General features: G+C 39.5%; 2 protein-coding genes across 2 annotated transcripts in view; one reads left to right on the top strand and one right to left on the bottom strand.

The window, feature by feature from the left end:
• Nucleotides 1–4,059: 4,059 nt before the first annotated feature.
• Nucleotides 4,060–9,473, bottom strand: LDAF1 (lipid droplet assembly factor 1). The gene is made up of 5 exons (XM_005143378.4): nucleotides 9,321–9,473; nucleotides 7,872–8,004; nucleotides 6,771–6,939; nucleotides 6,255–6,393; nucleotides 4,060–4,979 (listed from the first exon to the last, which is right to left on the bottom strand). Exons 2-5 carry the CDS (start codon nucleotides 7,941–7,943, stop codon nucleotides 4,886–4,888), a joined length of 474 nt encoding a protein of 157 aa, XP_005143435.1. The 5' UTR covers nucleotides 7,944–8,004; nucleotides 9,321–9,473; the 3' UTR covers nucleotides 4,060–4,885.
• Nucleotides 9,474–12,642: 3,169 nt separating this feature from the next.
• Nucleotides 12,643–23,677, top strand: part of DNAH3 (dynein axonemal heavy chain 3) — a 62,920-nt gene continuing 51,885 nt past the window's right edge. Inside the window, exons 1-7 of the mRNA XM_031043984.2 lie at nucleotides 12,643–12,661; nucleotides 14,201–14,302; nucleotides 16,705–16,928; nucleotides 19,538–19,727; nucleotides 20,219–20,408; nucleotides 22,340–22,535; nucleotides 23,504–23,629. Coding sequence (XP_030899844.2) covers nucleotides 14,225–14,302; nucleotides 16,705–16,928; nucleotides 19,538–19,727; nucleotides 20,219–20,408; nucleotides 22,340–22,535; nucleotides 23,504–23,629 — 1,004 coding nt within the window. The 5' untranslated portion in view covers nucleotides 12,643–12,661; nucleotides 14,201–14,224. The remainder of the gene's footprint in view (nucleotides 12,662–14,200; nucleotides 14,303–16,704; nucleotides 16,929–19,537; nucleotides 19,728–20,218; nucleotides 20,409–22,339; nucleotides 22,536–23,503; nucleotides 23,630–23,677) is intronic.

Raw genomic sequence — 23,677 nt, forward strand, 5'->3', positions numbered from 1 at the left:
TACAGAAAGACTGTCAGATAGCCCATGAGAGGAGATCTGCCCTAGTCTCTGTGAGGATTAACCCTATAGTTCTCCCAGGGTGCTTCAATTGTGCTCTACTGGTGGACATCACAGGGGAAGTTTGAATGAGAACTCCTGTAACTTAGTTAAGGAAAATATGGGGTGTTTTCTTTGACCCCTACTCTGTAAATAATTTATCTTGGAGCCCAGCCCACATGCATTTCTTTCTCCTTCTTGTACAAGTGCTGGTGTTTCTCAGTCCACTGTGGAAGCGAGCTAACTGTGGAATTTTTCAGCCCACTTTACAAACACAAAGGGTTCCTTTACTGCATTCAGGCCTGCTGGCCCTCTCTTCTGACACACATGGAAGGGGGAAGCGTGAATGACAGTGCAGCAAGAGTGTCAATGAACCTGTTGTCTGTGGAGTCAGCCTTTGGTCTCTGCAGCTTAAGTCCTAGCAACTGCTTCAGGAACTCTAGCAAACTTGCTCCAAATCTCCTTCAAAAGACTTGGAATGTTGAGAGTCCTCCAGGATGTAAGGATTAGTGCCATAGGAATTGCTGCTTACTGAGGCATGTTTATGTCTGAAGTAAGGGCCAGTGATCTATATCCTTGGGGTTGGATATGCTGAAGGCCAAGTTGGGAACAGTGCCACTTTCCTACTAGGGTAGGAAAGGCTCCTGCTGGGCTGATGCAGTAAGCCAGAAGAAGGGCTGAGGACATGGGGCCTTGCCACCATTTCCCAGTTCCCTTTGCTAAGGATTTCTTAGCTTTACTACAGTGTTTAATAATTAAAACCAAACCCACACTAAACCGACACCCTCAGGTGAGGGATGGCCTCATTGTCTCCAGTAAAAACATCTGGTCTGGATTAACCTAGTTTTATTTCATCAGCCTATCCTTATCAAAAACTGTGGTGATGGCACAGCACTGAAAGCAGCTATTATTAAAACGACGTGGTGAGAAACCTTGAAGCAGCAGTGACTGACAAACATGCAAAGGCCAGGGCAGCAGGAGTGAAACTGCTCCATGGTTACCTGCTGGTAACTGAGAGTTCCCAGCTTTAGCTCCTGATTAGTGCTGATGGCAGAATTAACTACATAATGAAAAATCAGTTTAAAATGCAGAAGGAAATGGTTCATGTGGGCAGATCCTGAACTGGAATAAATTCACTTGGTTTGGTGTCTGTGGAGTTTATTAAGCAACGCCTGCTCCCTTCAGCAAAAGATAAAGGTCAAAAGGAAATTCAGGCGAAAGGATTAGAACCCTTCAGCTGTGATTCCACATTTGAGCTGTGGCCTAAAGCTTTTGAGTGTCGTTGCTTGAGACAAGGGTAAGGGTTTTATTGTTCTGTCTTTGGGAGTGCCTCCTGTTTTAGGCAGCCTTGCCTCAGGGATTGCTGGCCATGTGTTTTGTAATAGTTGTTTGCTGAATTAACATGTCATTAAAATAAATGGCTTCTGGAAATCTAAGGAGTGGAGATAAAGATCCTCCTCCTTACAGAGTGCATGTGAATAACCATAGGTGCTTTTCTTCATTTGCAGTGTTGACATTTGGTTACTTTATGGGAGCAGGAATCAATCCAGCTAGGGATGAAATCTGCAGCTCTGATTAAAACTGAAGTAGGTTGTGTGTTCTAACAGCTGAGTAATTCAGGTTTCTGTTTGTTCCCTAACAAGATGGTACAGAGCTGTCTGTTGATGTGGTTTGGAATAAATCAGGCTGATTCCTTTTAATTTGAATGTATTTGGGAATATTTATTTGACTTCTTGACAGTTGCTGATTCTGGAAAATGGGCAGTTTTGTTGGCATCAAAATGACAGAAAATTATTGATGTCTCACGCACTGTTAAACACGCCACTGAGCTGATGTGTTAGAAAGGAGATGAAAACATTATTGTCCTGTTTTTTAAAACCTTTGTGAAGTTTGTTGTGCTCCTGAGCCATGTTTCAGTGAAAAAAATACCCAGAATGGTCCAAATTACTTCTTTCCTCCTTAGTGGCTTAAAACAAAAAGTTAACTTGAAAGTCCCTGAGTTTCAGATGGTGATGTTGTTTCATTCATGAGCAGAGGACTGTTACTTGTCTGGGATTTTGTACCAAAGTATGTTTTGCATGTGGGGTGATCTAATAAAAGGCTTGAAAGCTTTTCATCTGTTGGGGAAAATAGAGCCTGGAAGTAAGTAAATGCTATAAATAAAACAATGGCTAGGCAGCACTGAGAGCACACTTGACTTTCTTTACTTTCAGGGTCTAATTAAGTAAAAGTATCTTAATAAAATTCTGCAAAGAACTGTGTTAACGTAAACTCAAGTTTGCAACAAGATTTGCAAGTACAGATTGGGGTTAATCTCTTTAGATTCTAAATCAAGATCATAACCATGAAAAGGTACAAGCTGTGTGAATAAGTATGCAGAAAGCTAGTATTTTTCTGGCTGTGCCTGATAAGTTGTAGCACAGATGATAAACAGCATCATCGTTATTACCCTCCTGTGGAGTGCATTCTCCATTTCAATTCATTTGAGGTCTCGAGCACAATAATACTTATGTATATTTCATTTTAGGTGGACTCATAGAAGACAATAGGAGATAAAAAAGGGATTTATTTTCAAGGTGTATTTGAAATTATGGCAGTTCAACAGGTAAAAAAACCAACACTTGGAAACATTAAATAAATGAAGTGGTGACTGTGTTATAATCAAGTCACACTAATCTCTGCCTTATTCTCCCCATAACCATCAGTCTGCTCTTAGCAGCCAGTAAACTCCTAGATTGAAGGCATTACTGCCTAGAAGATTTGCAAAGTAAAGTTAGACCCAAATTGTATCCCAAGGGGAGCCAGTAGAACGGCGAAAGGCAGAATGGATTCTGTAATGACCAGGCTGCTATTTCAAGGCTCACTTTTTGCTAGTCGTAAGGATTTCTAGCATTCGGAAGTAGTTCTTGTTTTAGTACTTCATAGCTCTTAAAGGCAGGCACCAGTCCATTTGCACAAGGAATAATGTATTCCATCTACCAGCCAGTGCAAAATGCCTCTTTCGCCTCATTGCCCCCAACCTACTGCCTAGCTGGAGTCTCTTCATTTGCAAACACCAGTATCTCTCAGGTTTTTTTTTCAAGTCCGTGTAGGCACTGGGGAATTTGCTTTTAGGTTGCATTACCTACAACTGTGATATGCATCACTGCACAGCACCACACAATTGTTAAAAATAACATTCTATTCCTCACCCTGATCACAGAGCTCTACTGTAAGTGACAATTGCTATGGTTAGATCCTAAACTGGGGATCCCAGCAATGCAAATGAACTGTGCACATCTATTCACATTAAAACTTTCATGTTTCAGCTGGATTTCTCCAGGCTATACATCATGTAAACAGTATCACAGCACTAGCTTTTCTTACAAGGAAAGTAGAGAAAATACTTTTCCTTATTTCTTTTTTTCTTTCTTTCTTGCCAATTGTATACTACTATTAACTGGAAGTTAAGACAAAATCTGATTGCAATAAAGCTTTGAAGCACCTGAAAAAAAATTTGAACATTTTACCTACTTAGTAAATGATAAAAAAAATCCCTTGGTGTGATCTCCATTCTGTAAACCCTTCACATTTAAAGAGAATTTAGTAACTACTGGAGCCCTTTATGAACTAGCTTCAAGTCCTGTCAGTCTCCTGTAGAGTAACACTGCAGAGTCTGAGTAACAGAGTAACTCAGACTAGGGCTGAGCACCATTTTGCTCTGCTGCTGAAGTTTGGGGCCAGCTTATCTTTAGAGCTGAAAATGTTACCACCAATTCTATGTGGAACACATTATAGCTCAGGTAAACTTTGACTCCAGTGGGAGTCAAATAGCATGCTGGTTCATGCAAAACTGGAGTATTACCCTAATGTAGTCCTTAGGATTCTGCATTTTCTTTACAGGCAGGAGGAGAGCTATCTGTAGTTTGTGGTTCAGCAATATTAACCAGCCAAAATACTTTAACTGAGGATAAAAATTCAGCTCCAAATGTAGCCTTCCTAGAAATCAATCTGGAAAAGATATTTTTCCTGTAGAATAACAACTCAGTTAAACAAACAGCACTTTATTAAAATAATAGAGTTGGATACTTTCTTAATGCTTATGAATATTACAGCATTCACAAAAATGAAAAAAACCCAAACTACAAAACCAACCCCAACTTAAATAACATACCAGAAGTTACAACTGAAAAGCAAAACAGGCAATTTAAACACCTAAACAAGTTTGACAAAATGCAAGACCTAACTGCATACCCTTGATGTGATGAGGCAATGAGAACAAGAAAAATATCTCTTCAGAATAATGCAGCATCTAAAGGTATAGAAAAGCTTATATTATGACTTAACATACAATAAATCCTAATTTTCCTTGCATAATAAATATAAAGCATTTGCATGGTGTGCTCATACTATTTTAACAAAGGCTGTTAAGGCTTAAAATATTCTTGTAACATTCAAAACACACTTGTGTTGTTCTACGCTTTGACACACATATAAAAATGACCAACTGCTGCATCCAAATTCCAAATGACAGTACATCCAGAACTCCAGTAACAAATGTCCAGTACCTACCTACCCTTTCTTTCATCTAATTATCACTAACTTAACAGTAGCAGTTATTGTTACATCCCTTTACCAAATTCTGTGGAATATTCCATCTTGCACATAGACTTTATATTGCAATGCACTGATGTTTAATGGTTATTCTTAACACTACAGTGGCAATCTAAGATGCATATTGATTTTTTTTTCAGTTCCCATAAGGAGTGCACAAAGGCTGAATGTTCAAGAGTAAACAATTATATAGCAAAGGTCAGAACAGTGCAAGTAAGTGCTTCTGAAAGAAGTGGAGAGACGGAGAGAAACCCACTTATTCATTCTTTCCATTGTTGGCAGAAAGATCTGAGACAGGAGGACTCTTCCGTGGCAAACTTCCATTGACTTCTTTCTTCCTTATCTGACCCCTGTAAACAGGGCAAAAAAAGAATGATTTTACAGCCTGTTCTTCCATAAGACTATTGTCTTTTAACTTTCTGCTCAAAAAACCTGAGCATTGTGAGATGTAAACCTGAGACTCGTGGAACTTCACTGCCAGTTTACCAGAGCTTCTCTCAAAAATGCAGGAACATAAAAAGAGCGGGTATTACCTGCCTTAACATTAAAGCTGCATGTCAATATAACTGGTTTGTAGGTCAGGTTGTGTATTTGGATATGCTATGGAAAAAAAAAGACATATTTTCTGGAACTGGTGGGCACTGTTACAGACCTGGCAGCATGACCTGCAGGAGTGGTACAGTGCCCTTGAACAAATACAAGTACACTGGGCCTTGCACCATGGTCTTGTCATCCTGACGGTATCACAGGCTCAACAGTCAGTTTTGTGTGTCCTTGAGAGCTGTGCAAGAAGCACAGCTGTGATGAAGGAGCAAAACGAGAACGTTCTTCTTACTCTTCTCTACGTTTAAGAAGTGATTATCATTACACATAGCAAAGGTCACTACCCTGGGAGATATTTAAGCAGCCAACAGGTGGCACTCCAGCACAACCTGCTGGTGCCTCAGCCCTAGCCAGATGCTTGGAAAAGCATGGCTAGGGCCACGCTGATGGAAATAGGCCTCGAAGCCTAAAGTACTGGGAAACATAACTGGCAACCTGCACATGTGCAGCATCCAGCAAACCCTGTAATTTCTATTTAGGCCACACTGTGCCTTTTAAGTATCCCTCTGCCTATCCCTAATCTACAACTAATTTTGGTCTGTTACTCTACAGACGCAGGTAAGCTGACTGATGGGTTACTGTGAAAAAAGAACTGTAAAAGGTGCATCCTCTAGGCAAAGTCCAACTGGGAAGTGTGGTTTTATGACACTTAAAGCAGCAAATATTCTGAGGGAGACAAAGTTGTATTTGATTGCTTGATGTTGTGTTGTTACCACATGCACATTTAAGGAATGTTTACATTTCCTCTTTTCTGAATCACTTTCAGGAAAGGTACCTGAATGGGTATGTGCATTTCCTGAAGAGGAAAGAGGGTATGTATTCAGTCTCATTAAAACATATATTGATGACCAGATATTTATATGCTGCACATTAAGCCACCAGGGTAGCCAAAGATGCTCTAGTATTCAAGAAATATTTTTTAAACTAAGAAATAGTGGCTCACTGAGAATAACCAAAGTAATCAATGCAGTAGTACAGCTGCAGTTTGAAAGCCCAGCATGGATCAAGACATCGATACTCACCTTGAAGCACACCAGTAGTTGACCAGAGTTGAAAGAACGATATAACAAAGACTCAACACTCCAGAAACTCCCAGTGAGAGTGCACTCAGGCCACACAGCACACAAAGGAGGGCTATGCCACCTATGGCTATTACAACACCTGATAAAAGAAAACCAGTTTGTTATTTCAACAAGTTTATATACAAGTAAATTAGAAGAGCTGACATTCTGCCACAACCCCAATTTCAAACCATTTGGGAAAACAGTCTTCTGCAATCAACAAGCTAGCTTTTATAAAAGCTAGGTCAAGATAACAGGTTTAGACATATCCTGGTGGCTGCAATTAAAAAGGGAAATAGGATTTTCCCTGTATAATCTACACTTAATCAGATTACTACCCTTGTATTTAGAGTTTTACTGCTGCTGATACCTGAGGACCCAATTGCTTGTGCTGGGAACTTCAGAAGGAAGAAGGAAAAAAGAAAAAGACAACGTGCCTTAAAAAGTAGTAAGTTTGTACATTCACACATACAATACCTTCCATGACTATCACACCGATACAGGCCATGATGGCTGTTGTAACAACAAAAATCAGGAAGAATGAAACAGGAATAGCAGACACTGCAATAAACATCAGGAGTGATAAGGCAATAAAAGGATGGTCATCTAAGTACTGGCCAACACGAGAATTCATAAATGCAACAACCTGCGGATGAAAGAAAAACATTTCAAATTTTGTTCTTATGTCTAATCATAGGTAATTTTTAAAGATCACTGTTACTTCAGTGAACTACAGGTAGCATCTTTGTGCAAGTCTGCAGCTTGAACATAGGAGAGCCATTGCCTTTATATTTCAAAAACATGAGGACTCACTACAAATTCAGATAACTTCATAGCAAATACAATTCTACCAAACCCAGACATGGTTCTCTTGGACTTCCCAGTTCCACTCTTGCACAAAGAAAAAACAACCAAAAAACCCAACCTGAAAACAAGTGGAAAAAAACCCTATCACAGTTTAGCTGCACAGATTTCAGAGGTGTCTCCACAGCTATGATTTTAATCTAGAGATATGTATTTATTAAGAAAAAAATTACTGTAACATTTAGAAATTCTGTGGTTTTCTTTTTTCCATGCCTCAGTAATATCTGCAACCTGCTCATTTATTGAGCATAAGTCTAGTGCAGGCATGTCTGTATCAAAGTTGTTAGGAATTTAATTATAATGTTACTGGTAGGAAAAAAAAACCTTTTTTCAGAGGCAATCATGCCTTTACACTGGAATCTTACTGTAGTATTGTATACTGCAATATGTATTTCCTTTCCCTTAAGGAAACACATACTGTAATTTTAGTTCTTTACAAGCAGTACAATCATTCCACTAAAATACCACTTTATCCTCTCAAAAGGTTATACCAGTATGACACAGAAATGCAGAATGAACAGGCTTCCATGACTGATGAAGATGTGGGAAGACAGCCCTTCCCCTAGGCTCCTCAGTGTTCACATAAAAAAAGGGAGCGCCAATTCCTCCTCCCCCCCCATTTTGAAACTGCATTTAAATAAATTGGGTTGTGATACTCCAAGAGTTATGAAAGCAGTTTCTTTACAGATACATTAAACTATAATCCAGACCCACATTTGAGTTGCTGTGGATGGCTTGCACCATGGAGTGCCATTGCTTCTGCAGTTCTTGCATTTCTTTAGACATGCTGTAATCCTCACAGTCCTGTATCTTCTGAGCACAGTTCTCACTCGGCCATCCAATTTTCCTTAAAATGAAGGTACAGTTAGTAACAGCCTCATGCAGATATCTTTTGATAATGAAGTTTTTCTTTTGCAAACACAGAGAATGTATATTATAGATGTTAATCTGACCCACAAAGTCCAAAATGTTGCTTTTACAAAAGTTCGTCTAAATGTAGGGGCTTGGCCCTGCAAGCTCTTCTAAAACCCTTCAAAACCAAGTATCAAGATACAAAATACCTCATCTTCTTCATTTGTAATAGTAACCCTGCATTTAACCGTGTTGGTGTTAATTTACCAGTAAATGGGTAAATTCTAACTATTCACAAGGACAATTTGTCTTTTCTAGTGCTGGAAACTTGTCCCATTATTAATGAGACTGGATTTTGCGAGCAGCCTCATGTCTGGAATTGAAGCCACACCCTGTACAGTTTCCACCCTACATGTAGAAGCAAAATACTTTCCAAAGGCCCTGAACATAGAATTACAGAATGGTTAGGGTTGGAAAGGACCTTACCATCATCTAGTTCCAACCCCCCTGCCTCCACCCTGAACCATGTCACACAAGACTGTGCACAACATGGCACTGAACACTGTCAGGGATGAAGCATATTCAACATATTGAATTGTGTAATGGCAACATCAGGTAAAAGATCCGCTCCCTCACCAAAACATAACGTGTTGCTGCTAGGGGAACCCTGACCAATGGAACAGCAGAAGGTATTTTTTCCTGCTTGTAAATCTAAACAGTCACCGTGTCCGTGTTCAGTTTATACTCTGCCTACACACACGGTCCCCCTGTGTTTACACAGCACCTTCACTCAGCACCGGCCAGCACGACCTCGGGCAGAAGGAAGCCGCCCCTCACGAAGCAGCCCGCGCCCGAGGGGCACCGCTCACCACAGCACCACCCGCGGCCCGCAATGGACACCCAACGGCGAGGTCAGGAGCCGATAAACCACACCCCGCCATGCCACTGCTGCCACAGGGGCTGCCACAAGCGCGCTGCCGTTGCCCTTAAAGTGGTCCCGGGTAGCGGCCGAGTCCTGGGCCTCTGTCCCGCCGTTCCCAGCCTTCAGCGCTGCGCACAGCGCGGCCCCCCCCAGCGTGGCTGGAGGGAGCTGCACAGGACTGAGAGGTCGGCGCTGGTCCCTGCCAGGCCCGGCCGCGGTGGGCGGGGGGCAGCGGAGGTAAGGGGCACCCGGCTCCCGCTTCTGCCGGCCCTCCCATTACGGCCGAGGGGCGGCCAGGGCCGACAGGCCGGCCTCTGTCCCCGGCCAGGCAGAGCGGGGCGGCGCCGCTCCCCACCCGCCCTCTGAAGAGCCGGGGCCGTCCTTCTCACCTGCCCGCCGGGCCGCGGTCTACTCTGCTCTTGACCTCCCGCCCGCTGCATGCAACACCCGGCGTGGCCCGGGCTGGGCCTGCCGGTGCTCAGGGAAGCGCCGCCGCCCTCCTGCCGCTGTCTCCTCCCCGAGGCGGGCGGCGGCGCTGAAGAGAGGACGGAGCCGGGGCAGGGCCTGGCGTGGCGGCGCAGGCACCGCAGTGGGGTGTCTGGCGAGGAAGGGACTCGGGAGGTCCGGATTTGAGGGGCTTGTATTTATTTCCTTTATGCCCTATCATGTCCTCCTTCACGTTCTGCCTTTCACCACCCAGGCCCTGCCTCAGCCGCTCCGGTCTTGGCAGCCTCAGGGAGAGTCCCAGGGGATTGTGTGGCTTTAGGACACACAGCCCTGAGGTTTTTTGCATTAAGGGTAGAAGAGAAGGGTGGCTGCGCTAGCCACACAGTTCCTCCCTGTGGGAAGCACAGGCGTCAGAGGCACGCTTAGCCTTCAGAGCCTAGGGTGCCACAGGCCGGGGTGAGAGGAGCAGGTGGGGTGTATTCAGCTCCCACATCCCTTTGGGGCTGCATCTCACCACTCGTGCCAGAAGCTGCTCAGATACATGTCGACAATCCCACCATCCCCAGCTAGAGGGGTTGCTGCCGTCTGAGTGGGAGGCTACAAAGGCAGCTTTCAGTGAGTTGTAACTGTTGGGCAGTCAGGCCGTGGGTTGTTTGGAATGGCAGCTGTGAAACACTTCATCTGGCACAATCACCTTCCCCCTATCTCTAGTTACTTGTTCCAACTCATTTCCGCCCTGTTCTGTTGTCTCCAAGGGTGTTTGGGTGGACACATGCAAACCAGTTTGGGGAGATGCTCCATGTGAGGAGTAATTACTTCAAAAATGTAGCTGTGCTTTCAGCAAGATCAGTGCATGCTCTCATGTCTCAGCGTTTGGATGGGACTGTTCATCTCAGAAATGATGCTCGGTGAGGTTATTGTGTGATGCCTGCCCATGGCAGGGGGTTGGAACTAGATGATCTTAAGGTCCTTTCCAACCCTAACTATTCTATGATTCTGTGGCTTGGCCTGGCTACTTTCCAGAGCCATCACGCTGGTGTTTTATGCAAGCATGAAGCTTCAGTGAATTCCCAGATTTTGCTACATAGTTTTTTGTTTTTTTGGTTTTTTTTTCCTGTAAATTAGCAAGAAATGAGTAAAATATTCATGCTTCTCATGGCTGCTTTGATCACTTTTTTTATTGGTGCCACCCAGGAGGGTATTGCAAAACTGAACATTAATGGTTTTCTGATTATTTTTTAAAGGCAATAAAATAAACAGCCTGCTTAATTTAGAGCATGCCAGTCTTATAATGCAAAAAGGGGGTTTATAAAGTTTATATGAGGTTTTTAAGCTGTCAGACTGTCAGGGCTCAGTGTTTTTGAAGTGCTGATTTCAGTGAGCTCTGCAAGTACCGGGATCGCTGTGGACAGAGGGAGTGAAAGAGAGATTTGCGTATTAATGCCAGTTTGGACTGTGGGCACGAAAAGCCCAGCACAAGATACCTGCAAAAAGAGAACTGGGAGGGCAAGTTGAATTTGGTCGAACTGTTAAAGTCTTTATAGCTCATATGATTAAAATACATAATGTATTGATATTCCTAGTAGAGTAGTGTATATAAAATTAAATTTTAATGTGTTGATTTTGCATGTTTTTTAAGGTGATCATGGGGAATAACTGACTGGTAGAATTACAGTGTGACATAATCTAGTGATAATAGCACTATAAAGTGTAATGACTCCATTGAGTTTAGAAGTATGTTGGAGGTTTTAAATTCCTGCCTGGTTTTGAAATATGCCATAGCTGTGGTTTTGGAGATAGTCTTATACATCTTAGTAAATTATTTTCCTGCTATGCATAATTATTTCTTTAGCTAAGAATTCACATATAGTCTCTTTCTTTATAAAATAACTGCTCTTAGTGTTTCCCAAGCTGAACAAGTAATTTATTTAACTTCAAAGGGCATGCATATGTAAGCATCAGAGTTGTTGTGTGGATTGCTTAATTGAACTTGTCTTCATGCCAGCATCAGCTTGAATTAGCAGGAGGATGCTCATGTTGCAAACCAGTGCTAAAATATTTGGGGAGTTACGGCACATGCAAGCCAAGCGATTGCCAGCTCCAGCACTGCAGTGCTGGTTCTGTACCCCGCACTGCCGGCCTGTGTTTAAAGAGCAGCTTAGGTTACGGTAGGTACTTTCATGTGTGGCCAGGCAAGAGCAACATCACACTTTGTTGTTGGTGTTAAGTCAAGATGTAAGAAAAACCCTGCTGTTAACTCAGACATGTCAGTCTTCCCACAGTTTACAGAAAATAGGATGAAAAATAGCATCCAAAAATGTTTAGAAAGAGTTTTAAGTTAAAATGGAAGTCTTGCTGTGTTGGCAGAGCTTGGGTTTATATAGCCTTTATTGCTCTGGGAGCTCTCTTGCTGTGTGCAGTCTTTTAATGCAAATGTCAGAATATTTCAGATGTCTTAGGACTATGTTCTTAGTAGCTTTCAGAGGTAGAATAAGCCTGCACAGTTGCTCACAAGTTCCACAGCTAAATCTCCCTGACCACAGCTTGGCACAACACTGTGCTGAAAGGGGCTGTCTTCTTTCTGCTTGGGGAAATGCAGGAGGAGGAAATTCCTGTCTCCAAGCACCAGCTATGCTGTAACTGAGGCAACGAAGCCGAGTATGTCAGAGGAGTTCACCAGGCTGGAACGGGCAGAGGGACTGGTAACACAGGCACCTGCAGGTAGTACCTGCTCTCACCCTGCTCGCTCATGGACTTTGTGGATGGATATGGCATGCTGGGCATCTCTCTTGGTCTCTTTTCTCATTCCTTTTGATGTGTGCTTAGTTCTTAATGGTAATTAATGTGTGGCTCTGTCTGCTGTAAACTACAAGTCAGGGCCGAGGATCCCTGGGACTATCGAAGAGAACAGTCAGTGGGGAAGAAACTAGTTTGGGTCAAAGTGGAAAGAGCATGGTGGAAAACATCTTTCTTGAAAGGCATCTGGAGAGAGTTAGGAATATTAATATGAAAAGTGAGCTTGGAAAGGAATGGAGAATGAGCAAGCATGTGATTTGAAGGGGAAGAAAGCTTCATGTTGTAAACAAGGAGGAAGAAAGCTGGAATTTTTCTTCTTCCTGGCAATTGGGATTGACCCCTTGTGTAATATCTGAAATGAGTCTCTCATTTGTTTTCAGTGCTGTAATGACAAGGATGCTTATATCAAGGGGGAGGACTAAAAACTTCTGAGCAAACAAAAAACCAAAGCAAGATGAAGCCAACAGAGAGCTCAAGGCTTTTGAGGGTAAGTTCTTTCTGCAGTGACTGTGAAAGATTGGTTACTTTTTCGAAACTTCAACTGAAATAGGACATTACTGATGGCTAGAGTTGACATTGGAAGAACTCTTATTTGAAGACACTCATTCTTGTTGAATATTATTTAGACCTAAGCCTTTGTAATATACTTCTTATTAGGAATTCCTTTTCTAAAGTATTTAACTTTCTGAGAGGTTAGGTGGCATATAAAACAAGAGTTGCTTTAGAATGAACGAAGGCTTTCTTAGTAACTCTTTTACCTTTAAGAATGAACAAACCTCCTAATAAAGAGCGTGGTTTATTAATTTTTAAAGTACCCTAAGGCCCAATCTTTTAGTCATTAATCAAACGCAATTCATGCTGTCTTTAGTGAAATATGTCTGGCAGTGATAATGTCTTGATTTCCATGCGCCTGTGTTGCAGGCACACTGGGGAATACCAAGGAGGTAAATAAGATCAGATCTATCTCAAATTTTATTTCTAAGTGGGCTCTACATTGGTGTTGAGGAAGGCATTGTTCTATCTGCTGAAAAACTAGGTCTGAGCAATCTAGTTCTCCATTGATATGTTAGAAAGCAATAGCCAAGTGCTAAAAATGTATTTAAAATTATGTAAAAATCATTAGATGTTATTCAGACATCATTGTATTGAGTAATAACTTACTGTTTCATGATGATTTAATTCACTGGTGTTCAGATACCACATACTTCCACCTCCTTTTCTGATGGTGTGACTAATTTGGAATTTGTTCCTCATGACTCTCCTAAACAGATCTGATTTAGGACACTCAGAGCAGAGTAGGAGTGAGGTTTTGGCCTATTTTAAGGAAAGTTTCCATTAAAAAACATTTTAAAGCACTGTGAGGCTGAATAATTCTGAGAAAATATGCTTAGAGACCTTTATATGGAGTCCTGGAAGGTGACCTTAAAGTATTGTCATTCTGAGGAGGTGGAACATAGTCCTAAAACATATTAGGTATGCTAACATTTGTATTAAGAGACTGCAGAGCCCTTGTGAGCAATCTGTTCTTCCAGTGGCATCCTGACAATACAGCTTTTTCTGAAACTGGGTCATTATAGACATGAAAAAACCCAGTGTGTTTTCTTTAACAGTTCACACAGCTTGGACTGTTTCAGTGTCCAAAACTTGGCAGTCTGGTAGGCTTTAGTATTTTAGTGTCCAACCTTTATACCATCACAAACTCCATGGGGAATTTTTAGTGTAACAAAAGATATTTTAAACAATTTGAATTGTTTTCAGTGATATAAAAATGTTGTGGTTTTTTTTTTTTTGGTCTGACATTTGTTGTTGATTAGAAGTTTGATCAAATGACTACAAAAAATGATGCAATCTGAAAACCTGTTTTGCTGAGGAACATGCTCCAGAGAATGACCATTTCCCTAAAACTATAAAAGTTGCAGTGTGTGATTTTCAATGAAAACTGAGAGTGTTTGTTCTTTTGAATTAATCTTTTTCAAAACAGTATATTTCACGAATGTCTTTGACATTGTTTTCCATTTCTATTTAGTCACAAAATGAGTCTGTGCATAACATGAGTCATGCAAAACGGTTCCCGGAGTTACCACCCCTACCTGCTTCCGCGTCAGCTGCACCTTCAGAATTTTGTCAGGTATGTGCTCTCTCCCCTTGTGTCAGGGTAAACATCAAATTACATGTGCTAGCATGATTTTAGGCATAATATATTACCAGGCCTTAGATAGAAGAAGTAAAAATAGGAAAAACTGTTTATATTACTAAGTTAAAGTACTCACCAGATTGTCAGATACTTCTTCAGAACTGCTTTTAGAAAAAGTGTTGTAAAACTTCAATTTTGAGTTGGATATTAAACATTGGCATCTTAAATCTATTCTTTAAATTTATAGTTAATGGTTTGATGTTCATTTTTGGGTTAAATATTCTGAGTTTAAGTTTCTGGGGAAGGAAACAAATAGTGAAAATATTTTTCTCTCAAAGAAATTGTGATTTCTCTCCCCCTCTCCCAATACCTTATAGCAGAGCACAAAACCCCCTGAGTTAGACTGCTGTTCCAGTGCTGAACAGGTGCAGCATCAATCAGAATGCATACCTTGTGATACAAAAATTACATATGACAACTCTTAAGGGGAAGAAGAAGAGGTAGCTGGCTTTCCCACCATAAGTGACTTGCAGTTGCTCATTTGGCTCATTTGTGTCAGCACTTAAGATCATCTAAGACATCTTTCTTCAGAAAGATAGTGCTTCCGAAGAAATTGAAGTAATTTCTGATATAAAATAGGTTATTTTTGGACTTCGTTTGAAAATAGGAAATTTTGAGTGAAATATATACTCTAAAATAATGAAATGTGAAAATGGTTCAGTGAAGATTTACATAAAATATTTTAATCCAGAAATCAGTCAGACTTCTGGGGATGTGTTAAGGGTTTATGTGAGATATGGGAGCTGGTTTAGCCAGTCCTGAGATTTCTGTGTCACATAAGCAGTAAATTTTTGCCAGGTAACTTTCTTCCTGTTTCTCCAGAAACAGCTGTTCCTCTCTGACCAGCTTGCTGCCCCAGGGGTTCCTGTGGGTATGATGGTTAGCAAGGCACCTGCTGTGCACCCAGAAGGTTATTCTATCTAGTGGGGAAGAAAGAATATAGTTTACAGAGTGGGCCTAATTAAGAAAGAAGATAAGAATTCAGAGTTTGTGCTGGCTTCAGCAGATCCTAAAGGCGCATAGTGACTTTCTGGGGAAAATCTCCAAATCTCTGAATTATTTTTAATTCTTGTATCTGTCTCCCAAAAATGGAATTCAGGGACCTACCCACTGGTATAACCTGTGCAGTGGAAGAAATGGAGCTGAAAAGATTCTATGAGCTTTCAGAAGCTTAATTTAAGGATTATGATTGCAGCAGTAGTGTGAATACTTTTTTTCTTTGCTGATAAGATTAGCCTTGTCACTCAGAAGAAAAAGGCAAGACAAATGTAATAATCTTGCCTTAGCCTGTATTTCAGATTGACAAACCATTGTTTTTCGCACTAAATCTCATAATAGACTAAAAAAAGTAAATAGTTCATAGCTGCATCTGTAGCTGAAATGAAAAGAAGCTGTTATATGCTTTACTGTGCTGTCCTCTCAGAGGTCATAAAATGCTGGGAAGATGAGCTTAACTGCACCCCTAAGGGAAAGGCAAGAGAAATGAGGAGACTAAAGATGGAAACATTTATTTAGTTTTTTTTAAGAATGATGTAAAAATGATAATGTTGATGCTGCATTGTAAAGAGGAAGAAATGGGTAATAGGGATATGGTTGTGTTACTTCAATGTTGTAAAAAATATTTGAAAAAGATGTAATACAGAAGCAAGCTAAATATGAATTTAGGAAGGAAACATGGTATGTAGTACATTCATGATTCTGTCTTATGTACATTTTCTCTCTGAGGGTGTCTTGATAAGAAACATACTTCTTGATCCCAAGCCCCTTATGCCTGTGAGCCATCTCATTAAAATTTAGACATCAGGACTGATAACAAGTCAATACTAAGTCACCTGAGAAAATGTGGGATAACCATACAGAGGAAATCTGTTACAAATCCTGTACTGATGTGGGAGAGAGAGAAAGATGATAACTGAATTTGTTAACTTGTATTAATGTTCAACTATTACAAGGACTGAGTGTTAAAAATAGATGACAAAGGCTTCAGGAATAATTTTCTAAATTTAAGTAAATGTAAGAAGAAGAAAAGAAGCAAGATGGAGATGTGGGGGAGTAGGGAGTACTAGATAATGTACTAATGCCTTTTATTTATAAAAAAGACCTTGATTATGCAAAAAAATGAGCAAGTATTCCTACTGAAGCATCATGTAAAATTATTCTTACACGTGTGGAACATCAGGATCTAAAAATAGATTGGTGGTTAAATGACTCTAATTTAGACTGAAGTATTTGCGCTTTATACTAATTGATCTTTAAGACTATTCTAGTTCTAAGAGGACTTAAAATTACTGTGCTCTATGAAACTATTGCTTTTTTTTTTTTTTCCCCAATTTCAGCTTGTCTGTAATAGCAGCTGTTATCCTCCTTTGATGCAACAAGTATCATGGACTTTGGCAGCTCCATTCAAGGAACTGAATTGCTACCGAAGCCTAAGTGACTCCATAGCTAATAACTATACTCTTACTGCACGGGATTTGAATATGAAAAATGTGAACAAATTAAAGTTATCTTCAATGACAGGGACATCAGGGGGCTCAGCAAAGCAGAAAACAGCCTCGATGTGTATCCATATTTGAATGTGTTTATAAGTTTAGCTTTGCTAGTTCTGTACATTTTTATCTCTAATTGGTTATTTGTTACAGCATCATCCTTGTAGAGATTGTTTATCCCTAATAAACACAATCTTCTCACCTCAGGGTCAGTATAGACAAATTTCTGAAAGCATGCATAACTTCAATAAAGGTAAGGCCAGTTTCTGACTAATTAGTTAAGTTCATCCCTCCAGATAATCCCTTGTGAGGGAATTCTTTGCAAAGCAGAAAATGAACAAAATAAAGTCGTCTCTTATTATTGCTTGAAATAAAAGTACCAGCAGGAAAACTGAAAGTGAATGTGCATCCCTGTTATGCTCATATTCATGAGTCTTACACAGCAAAAGAAGATGTGGGCCAGGCATTAAGATGCTTACCTGAGAATCAAATTCAAGAAATGTTTATAATACACTGTTTGCATCTAAATAATGTAATTGATGTATTTGTTATCAAACTGCATACATATGTAAATCTTACAATATGAGATATTACATGCTGTTGATTCAACATGACACTGTGATATAAGGCAAATAAGATTGAGTTGTAATACTTTTGCTGTTTATGTTTACCAATCAATATATATCAAGCATTTTATGAAGAAAGCTTTTTTATGTTCTAAGTACCAATTGCAGGTGTCAGATTAAATCCGTTACTTAGTCTAAAAATTCCAAAGCGAGCAAGTTATTAAATGAGCTTTATTTCCTAATTAGCTCATTAAACGTCCTCTGCATTAAGGGTAAGACATTCAAAACCCATAGCTTTCATAGTCTGTCTGTGAATATATTCACCCTGAATTGTTGCTTTGCTTCCCTGAAGTGTTAGAAGTTGTTCTGTTTCCCTGGGATAGATGAGATATAGTATCTGCTTAGTCCCTTTGTATGCTATTTAAGAAAGGTTTGGTGTTGTTCATTCGGTCTCTTTAATAGTTTCTTTATCATACACCTGATTCTCCTACTACTTGTACTTCTGTAGTACATGGGTGGTAAGTGGGAAGCAGGTCACGGTACTTTTCTCAGTATATTAATTTTGATGAAAGACCTGTTTATTTGTCCATATAGTTGCATATGGTAGTAGTTTGTGCTTCTCAGATTTTTCATGTGCAGTGTATTTGGTGGAACTATACAGCTTATAGAAGTGCTTTTATGATCAAAATAGAAAAGTCACATTGCAGAATATATGGTTAATGCAGGGAGGCAAGTAAACACTAAAGTCTTAAGCATGAGCTTAAGCAGAATGCTTTCCTGAAGCTGGTTTGTTGTCCCAGAATCAGCACAGTTATTTATCATATGATTTTAATGTCTTGCTAAATGCTAAGTCAAAACTAAAGTCTTCTTTTTGATGTTGTAGTTTGGTGTTATTTCATTATCTCATTAATTGATTTAGCTCTGTTTTTCACCAATCTGAAATAATGTTTTATTTGAAAATATCCTTTTATGTGACATTTTCTTAACTGCTGCTTAAAGCTTCGGAAGAATGTCGTCCTTCCAGGAAAAAGTTTAAACTTACACAAAGAAGTCAGTGGGATTCTGACAGGTAATGTACTGTGGTGTTATAAGGGTACAGATTATTACAATCAGTCCAGATACCTGATTTTTTACTTGCATGCTATGTTAAGCATCCAGGCATGAAATGTTAAGTCTTTACAAAAAAAGTATTCACCTTAAGACTGAAATTCCATGGTGTGTTGACTGAGTATGTTTAACTGTTTGTGGCAGGACAAATTATGGTTTTAGGCATGGTGGAGCAAAGGTCTTCCTTTCGTGATTACTGACTTGAGAAACCATAGTTTAGTTCATAGAGATGCAGATTGTGGAAATGAATTTTCTCAGTTTTATTGTGATTGTTTAAATGTTCTGTAGTGCTCCTAGAGATGTGTTGAATTGGGTGCTCTGCTGTAGTATTTTATTCTTTGTGCTTGTGGTTTTCTTCTGTAGAACAAGGAAATAATCCTCTCTTAAAGTGCTATGACAGCAACTTTTGTACTCCATGTTAAGATAACATGGTGCTGAGTACCATAAAAAAGACAAAAGGGATGTTTAAATTCTCTTCGGCTAAGGACTTGTTAATATGAAGTGAATCAAGTATGGAGTGGCAGCTTGTTGGCTGCACGTTGTTTATCCTGAGGAGTGTGGATTGCCCTGTGGAAAACAGCATATAATCATGAAAAAAAGAAGTCTGCAGTGTAATATTTAGGCAAATGAGCCAATTTGAACTTTCAGCTCAGATTGTTAAGATTTTGGTAAGATAATCACCTGATCAGGTGGAGATCTTGGGCAACCTAAAAAATAGTGCTAGCTGGTCTGGCTATGATAGAATGGCTTATAAGATACTGCCTGTTCTGTGTGATACTGTGTGGTTGTAAGGTTCACATACTTGTATTCTTTCTGTGAAAGTAGTATGCTACATTATGGTGCCCTTCTACTGATTTTTTTTTATGAGTAAGTGAAATACTTCATAGATCACACTTGTCCTCAGTGCAATGTAAGTGGCTTATATAATGCTTGTGATTTATCATATAGATTTAAGAATCCATTACTGCTTCTTTATTCATTAAATTTGGTTGGGTTTTTTTCCCCAGAATTAAACCAACTTCACTGAAAAGTTTAGATCCCATTTCACTGAGTGCACTTGCTCATATGCCAGAATTACGTGACTTCCATTATTCAGACAGCCAGCCATTGACCCCAGAAGAACAATTTGTTATCATGCACTTACATGAGAAGGAGATAAGTAAGCGAGAAAAGCCACCTTCAGTAAATGATATAGAGGTATTTATACAATTTTGTTTTAAGCTAGAAGTATCAGCAGTAAACATCTTCAAAAATCCTCCAAACTTCTACTTAAAAGTATTCGAGAAAAGAAGGCAGGACATGAGGTTTGGAAGATGTAAATATTCAATATAGCAAATTGCTGTTAAATATTGGCAATTCCTTTCGCAGTTCTCTTTCTAGCTGCTTAGTCTGATTTTTGTTCTAATGGGTTTGCAAGTAGAAGGACCTTCCCAAATTCTTAACCTCTCACATTGTTGGCTAGTACTTCAGTGATGGGTAATTTAATATGCTGCACTCAGCTCTACTGGTATATACACTTACATCAAAGCAGGTGGAAGTGCAAAAATGTCAGGCATTGACAGTGCTTTAAAAAGATTAAAGTGCAGAACAGGTTAAAGTGATAGAAAAGCTAAAAATGTTTTGTAGTAAATTCATTATCTGTCATAAAATTCATACAATAAACATACTATTTTTACCATCATTTTTAGCGGTACTGTTACTACATATATAATGGAGTGCGGGAAGACATGCTGGCACCTCAGGATAAAGAAGTGATTAATGCAATTTTAAAGCATATTCCAGCTCACATTCTTGCTAACCCAAACTTGGAGGATTTATGTGCAAATTTGAAAGAAGAGATTAAGGCTGACTATTGTATCAGCCTCATGAAAGCCATTGGTAAGACTCAAAAACTCTTAGTAATTCAGAGTATGTAGACATTTATTGCACTTTGAAAGCAAGTCTGCATTCTATTCTTAGCACCCATGAATAATTATTTTGGGGTCAGTAGAACTGCAATAGATTGAGAGAATATAATCTGCGATCATATTACATAGCATTCCAGTTTCAACAAATATCATTTGCAACTTCCTTGGGCAACCCATTACAGTGCCTCACCACCCTTACAGTAAAGAACTTCTTTCTTATATCCAGTCTAAACTTCCCCTGGTTAAGTTTTAATCCATTACCCCTTGCCCTATCACTACAATCCTTAATGAAGAGTCCCTCCCCTGCATCCTTATAGGCCCCCTTCAGGTACTGGAAGGCTGCTATGAGGTCTCCACGCAGCCTTCTCTTCTCCAGGCTGAACAGCCCCAACTCTCTCAGCCTGTCTTCATACAGGAGGTGCTCCAGTCCTCTGGTCATCCTCGTGGCCCTTCTCTGGACTTGTTCCAACAGTTCAATGTCCTTTTTATGTTGAGGACACCAGAACTGCACGCAATACTCCAAGTGAGGTCTCATGAGAAGAGAGTAGAGGGGCAGGATCACCTCCTTCGACCTGCTGGTCACACTCCTTTTGATCATCTTAGTTTCTAGCAAAGAAATTAGATAAGAAATTAGAAAGACATTGTGACTAAAAAGATCATGAAGCACTGTAGCAGATTATTCACTGATGAATGTGGTTTGATTCATTGATGAATGATGCTTTGAAGTGCATGATAGACAAATACCCATATATAATACCAAATAATGTGGGGAGAGGGTAACCTAGGCTATTTTAATATATACTTCCCATGCTAATTTTTCTGTTACTCTGCACTAAGTCAGGGATACCCATTAACAGACAAATTCATCTGTCCAACAACTCCAGTGAAATCATATATGACACTGGGATCATGTCACAAGTTAAAATAAATTCATTTAAGATATCACATGATTAAAGAAAATCAGATGATACATTTATATGCATGATAGCGCTGCTCATGTTGACAAATAGAAGAACATGATATATGAATAAATACAAAATGATGTCATAAGCCTTGAAATTCAGTAGTGCCCATCTGAAAGGGAATGTGAAAGAGATAGCTCTGTAGAACATGAGATTTTTCTATTTGCTTTACAGTATTCTTGCAGTTTTCTTGGGTTTTCCACATGTGAAGTAATTCCTTTCAATTTTCTTAAGTATGTTGACCAGTAAGTAGGTTGTGGCCTCTCATTCATGACAGCATAAAAATGAGAGATTGAAATTTTCATTCTGCCTTCCTTCCATAGTCTCTGATATCTTTCTGAATACCCTTTAATTTGGCTTTTATCAATGTCACGATTTTAGTGTTTGCTGTCCCTAATGCCTACAAGGGGTGGTGAGTCCTCTTCTCAGCTTTTGTTAGTCTTGTACCTAATGGGCCATTGGTTGGAACTGGTAGCACATGAGTTTTGGCACTCAGCAGATCATAGTCAGCCCTTTGAGTGTCGTATCCTTCCTAGATGCAATAGGTGTTTAATAATATTTCTGTGTTTCACAAATGTTTAAGCAGCCTTTTAAAAATCACCCTTGAGGATATTTCCACTCCTGGTTTATGGACAAGGAGCTGAAGCACAAAATAGACCTTCAAGAGGAAAGACAGAACAAAAAGCCCTTTCTTCTGCCTCCAGTTTTAGAATCAGGAGCAATTCTTATTTTCTTTTCCTGAAATAATTCTTTAGTCAAATTGCTAATTTGATTATTGTGCTGTATTTCATCCTGAAAACACACAAATGACTATATGACAGTGTGTAAGTTTTAAGTGTGCAGAATTGTACAACTTTCTGAGCTATGGAGATACTGTGTTTTCATGTGAAGGTTTTGGCCATACATGCAGTCTCACCATAATACATATGATTTGTTCTAGTTGATTACATCTTGATGGATCCAGCTGAGAAAGAGAGACTGCTTATTGGAAGTACCCCACACCCCTTTCCCCAGAGAGTTGTCCGTGCACCAGTCCCCTGGCACAGCTCTTACACAGAAGCAAAAAGCTGGAATGAAAGTAATCTATTCATAGTGAATCCGTTGATGTCCACTTTGCAAGAGCTCTGGCTTTCTCAGTAAGATGTCTTGTCATATAACATTAATTAAGTTGGGAATGTGTTTATTTTATGGCTTCCTTACAGAGTATCTCGCAGCATATGTTACAGAGATTCTGGAGGAGCCACTGGAGAGAAAGTGGCAAAATCTATTCTGGTTTTGAATTTATTTATTTTTTTTCTGAGCTTGTAAGAATTTAAATATAAAATAGTTGTTTCTTGCAGACTCTGAAGCATGACTTACATGTCCACAGTAAAGGATTAATAACTTCATACTATGAAAAGATCATCTGTTTTGTTAATTATGTTATCCTTAAATAAAGATTCAGTGCTGAAATACTGGAATTCTAATCTTGATTCCCAAAATTAACAAAATAAACTCTCAAAATTGAGTATCTTTCAAATGTCTATAGTTGGAAGTTGTTCTGGGGACTTCTGAAAATTGCAGTATGTTTTCTTATGAAGTTAGATATGGTAGTTAGTAATCCTGAGAACTGGTTTTGCATTTAAGTAACATTTGTAGGAATTCAAGTTCTTGTATGTTACAGACTGCGATACATGCCACACTGATGAATTTTTCCCCCACAGGGTAGCCAGGTTAGGTATTATTACTATTAATACAGACTAGAAGCTGTAGGTGTCATTCTATATGTTCTTCAATGCCTCCATATGCTAATAAATCTAGGAAGACAACAAGAAAATATTCATTCATTTTAGTAAAGAATGCACACAATTTTAAATATAACAAGTACCAAATGAAACTTGTGAAGCCTTCTATGCTTGCCAATAGCAAAAACCCCACCATTAGAAGTGCACTTTTGGCACACCCTAGCAATAAAGTAATATGCATCAATGAAATTATATTATTAGTGTTCATAAATACATATGAGATCTTCCTGACTATATTTCATTGTGGGGTTTTTTTTTGTTTGTTTTTTCTCTTTAAAATAGAATTCTGTAAAATATGTGCTATTTTTTCACTTCCACAGGTATAGTCACCTCAGGTTTGTTCGTACTGAAGAAATCCTTTCTGGAAACCTGCCACTGTTGCCTGCTGATTTCAAAGAGGTTATTCGAAGACACTGTGTGGAAGCTCATGATATTCTTCAGAACAAGTCAGTGCCAACTGTAGTAACAGTAGATAAATAGAGTGCCTTAGGCTC

This window comes from Melopsittacus undulatus, chromosome 8 (assembly GCF_012275295.1).
Source record: "Melopsittacus undulatus isolate bMelUnd1 chromosome 8, bMelUnd1.mat.Z, whole genome shotgun sequence".
Classification (NCBI taxonomy): Eukaryota; Metazoa; Chordata; class Aves; order Psittaciformes; family Psittaculidae; genus Melopsittacus; species Melopsittacus undulatus.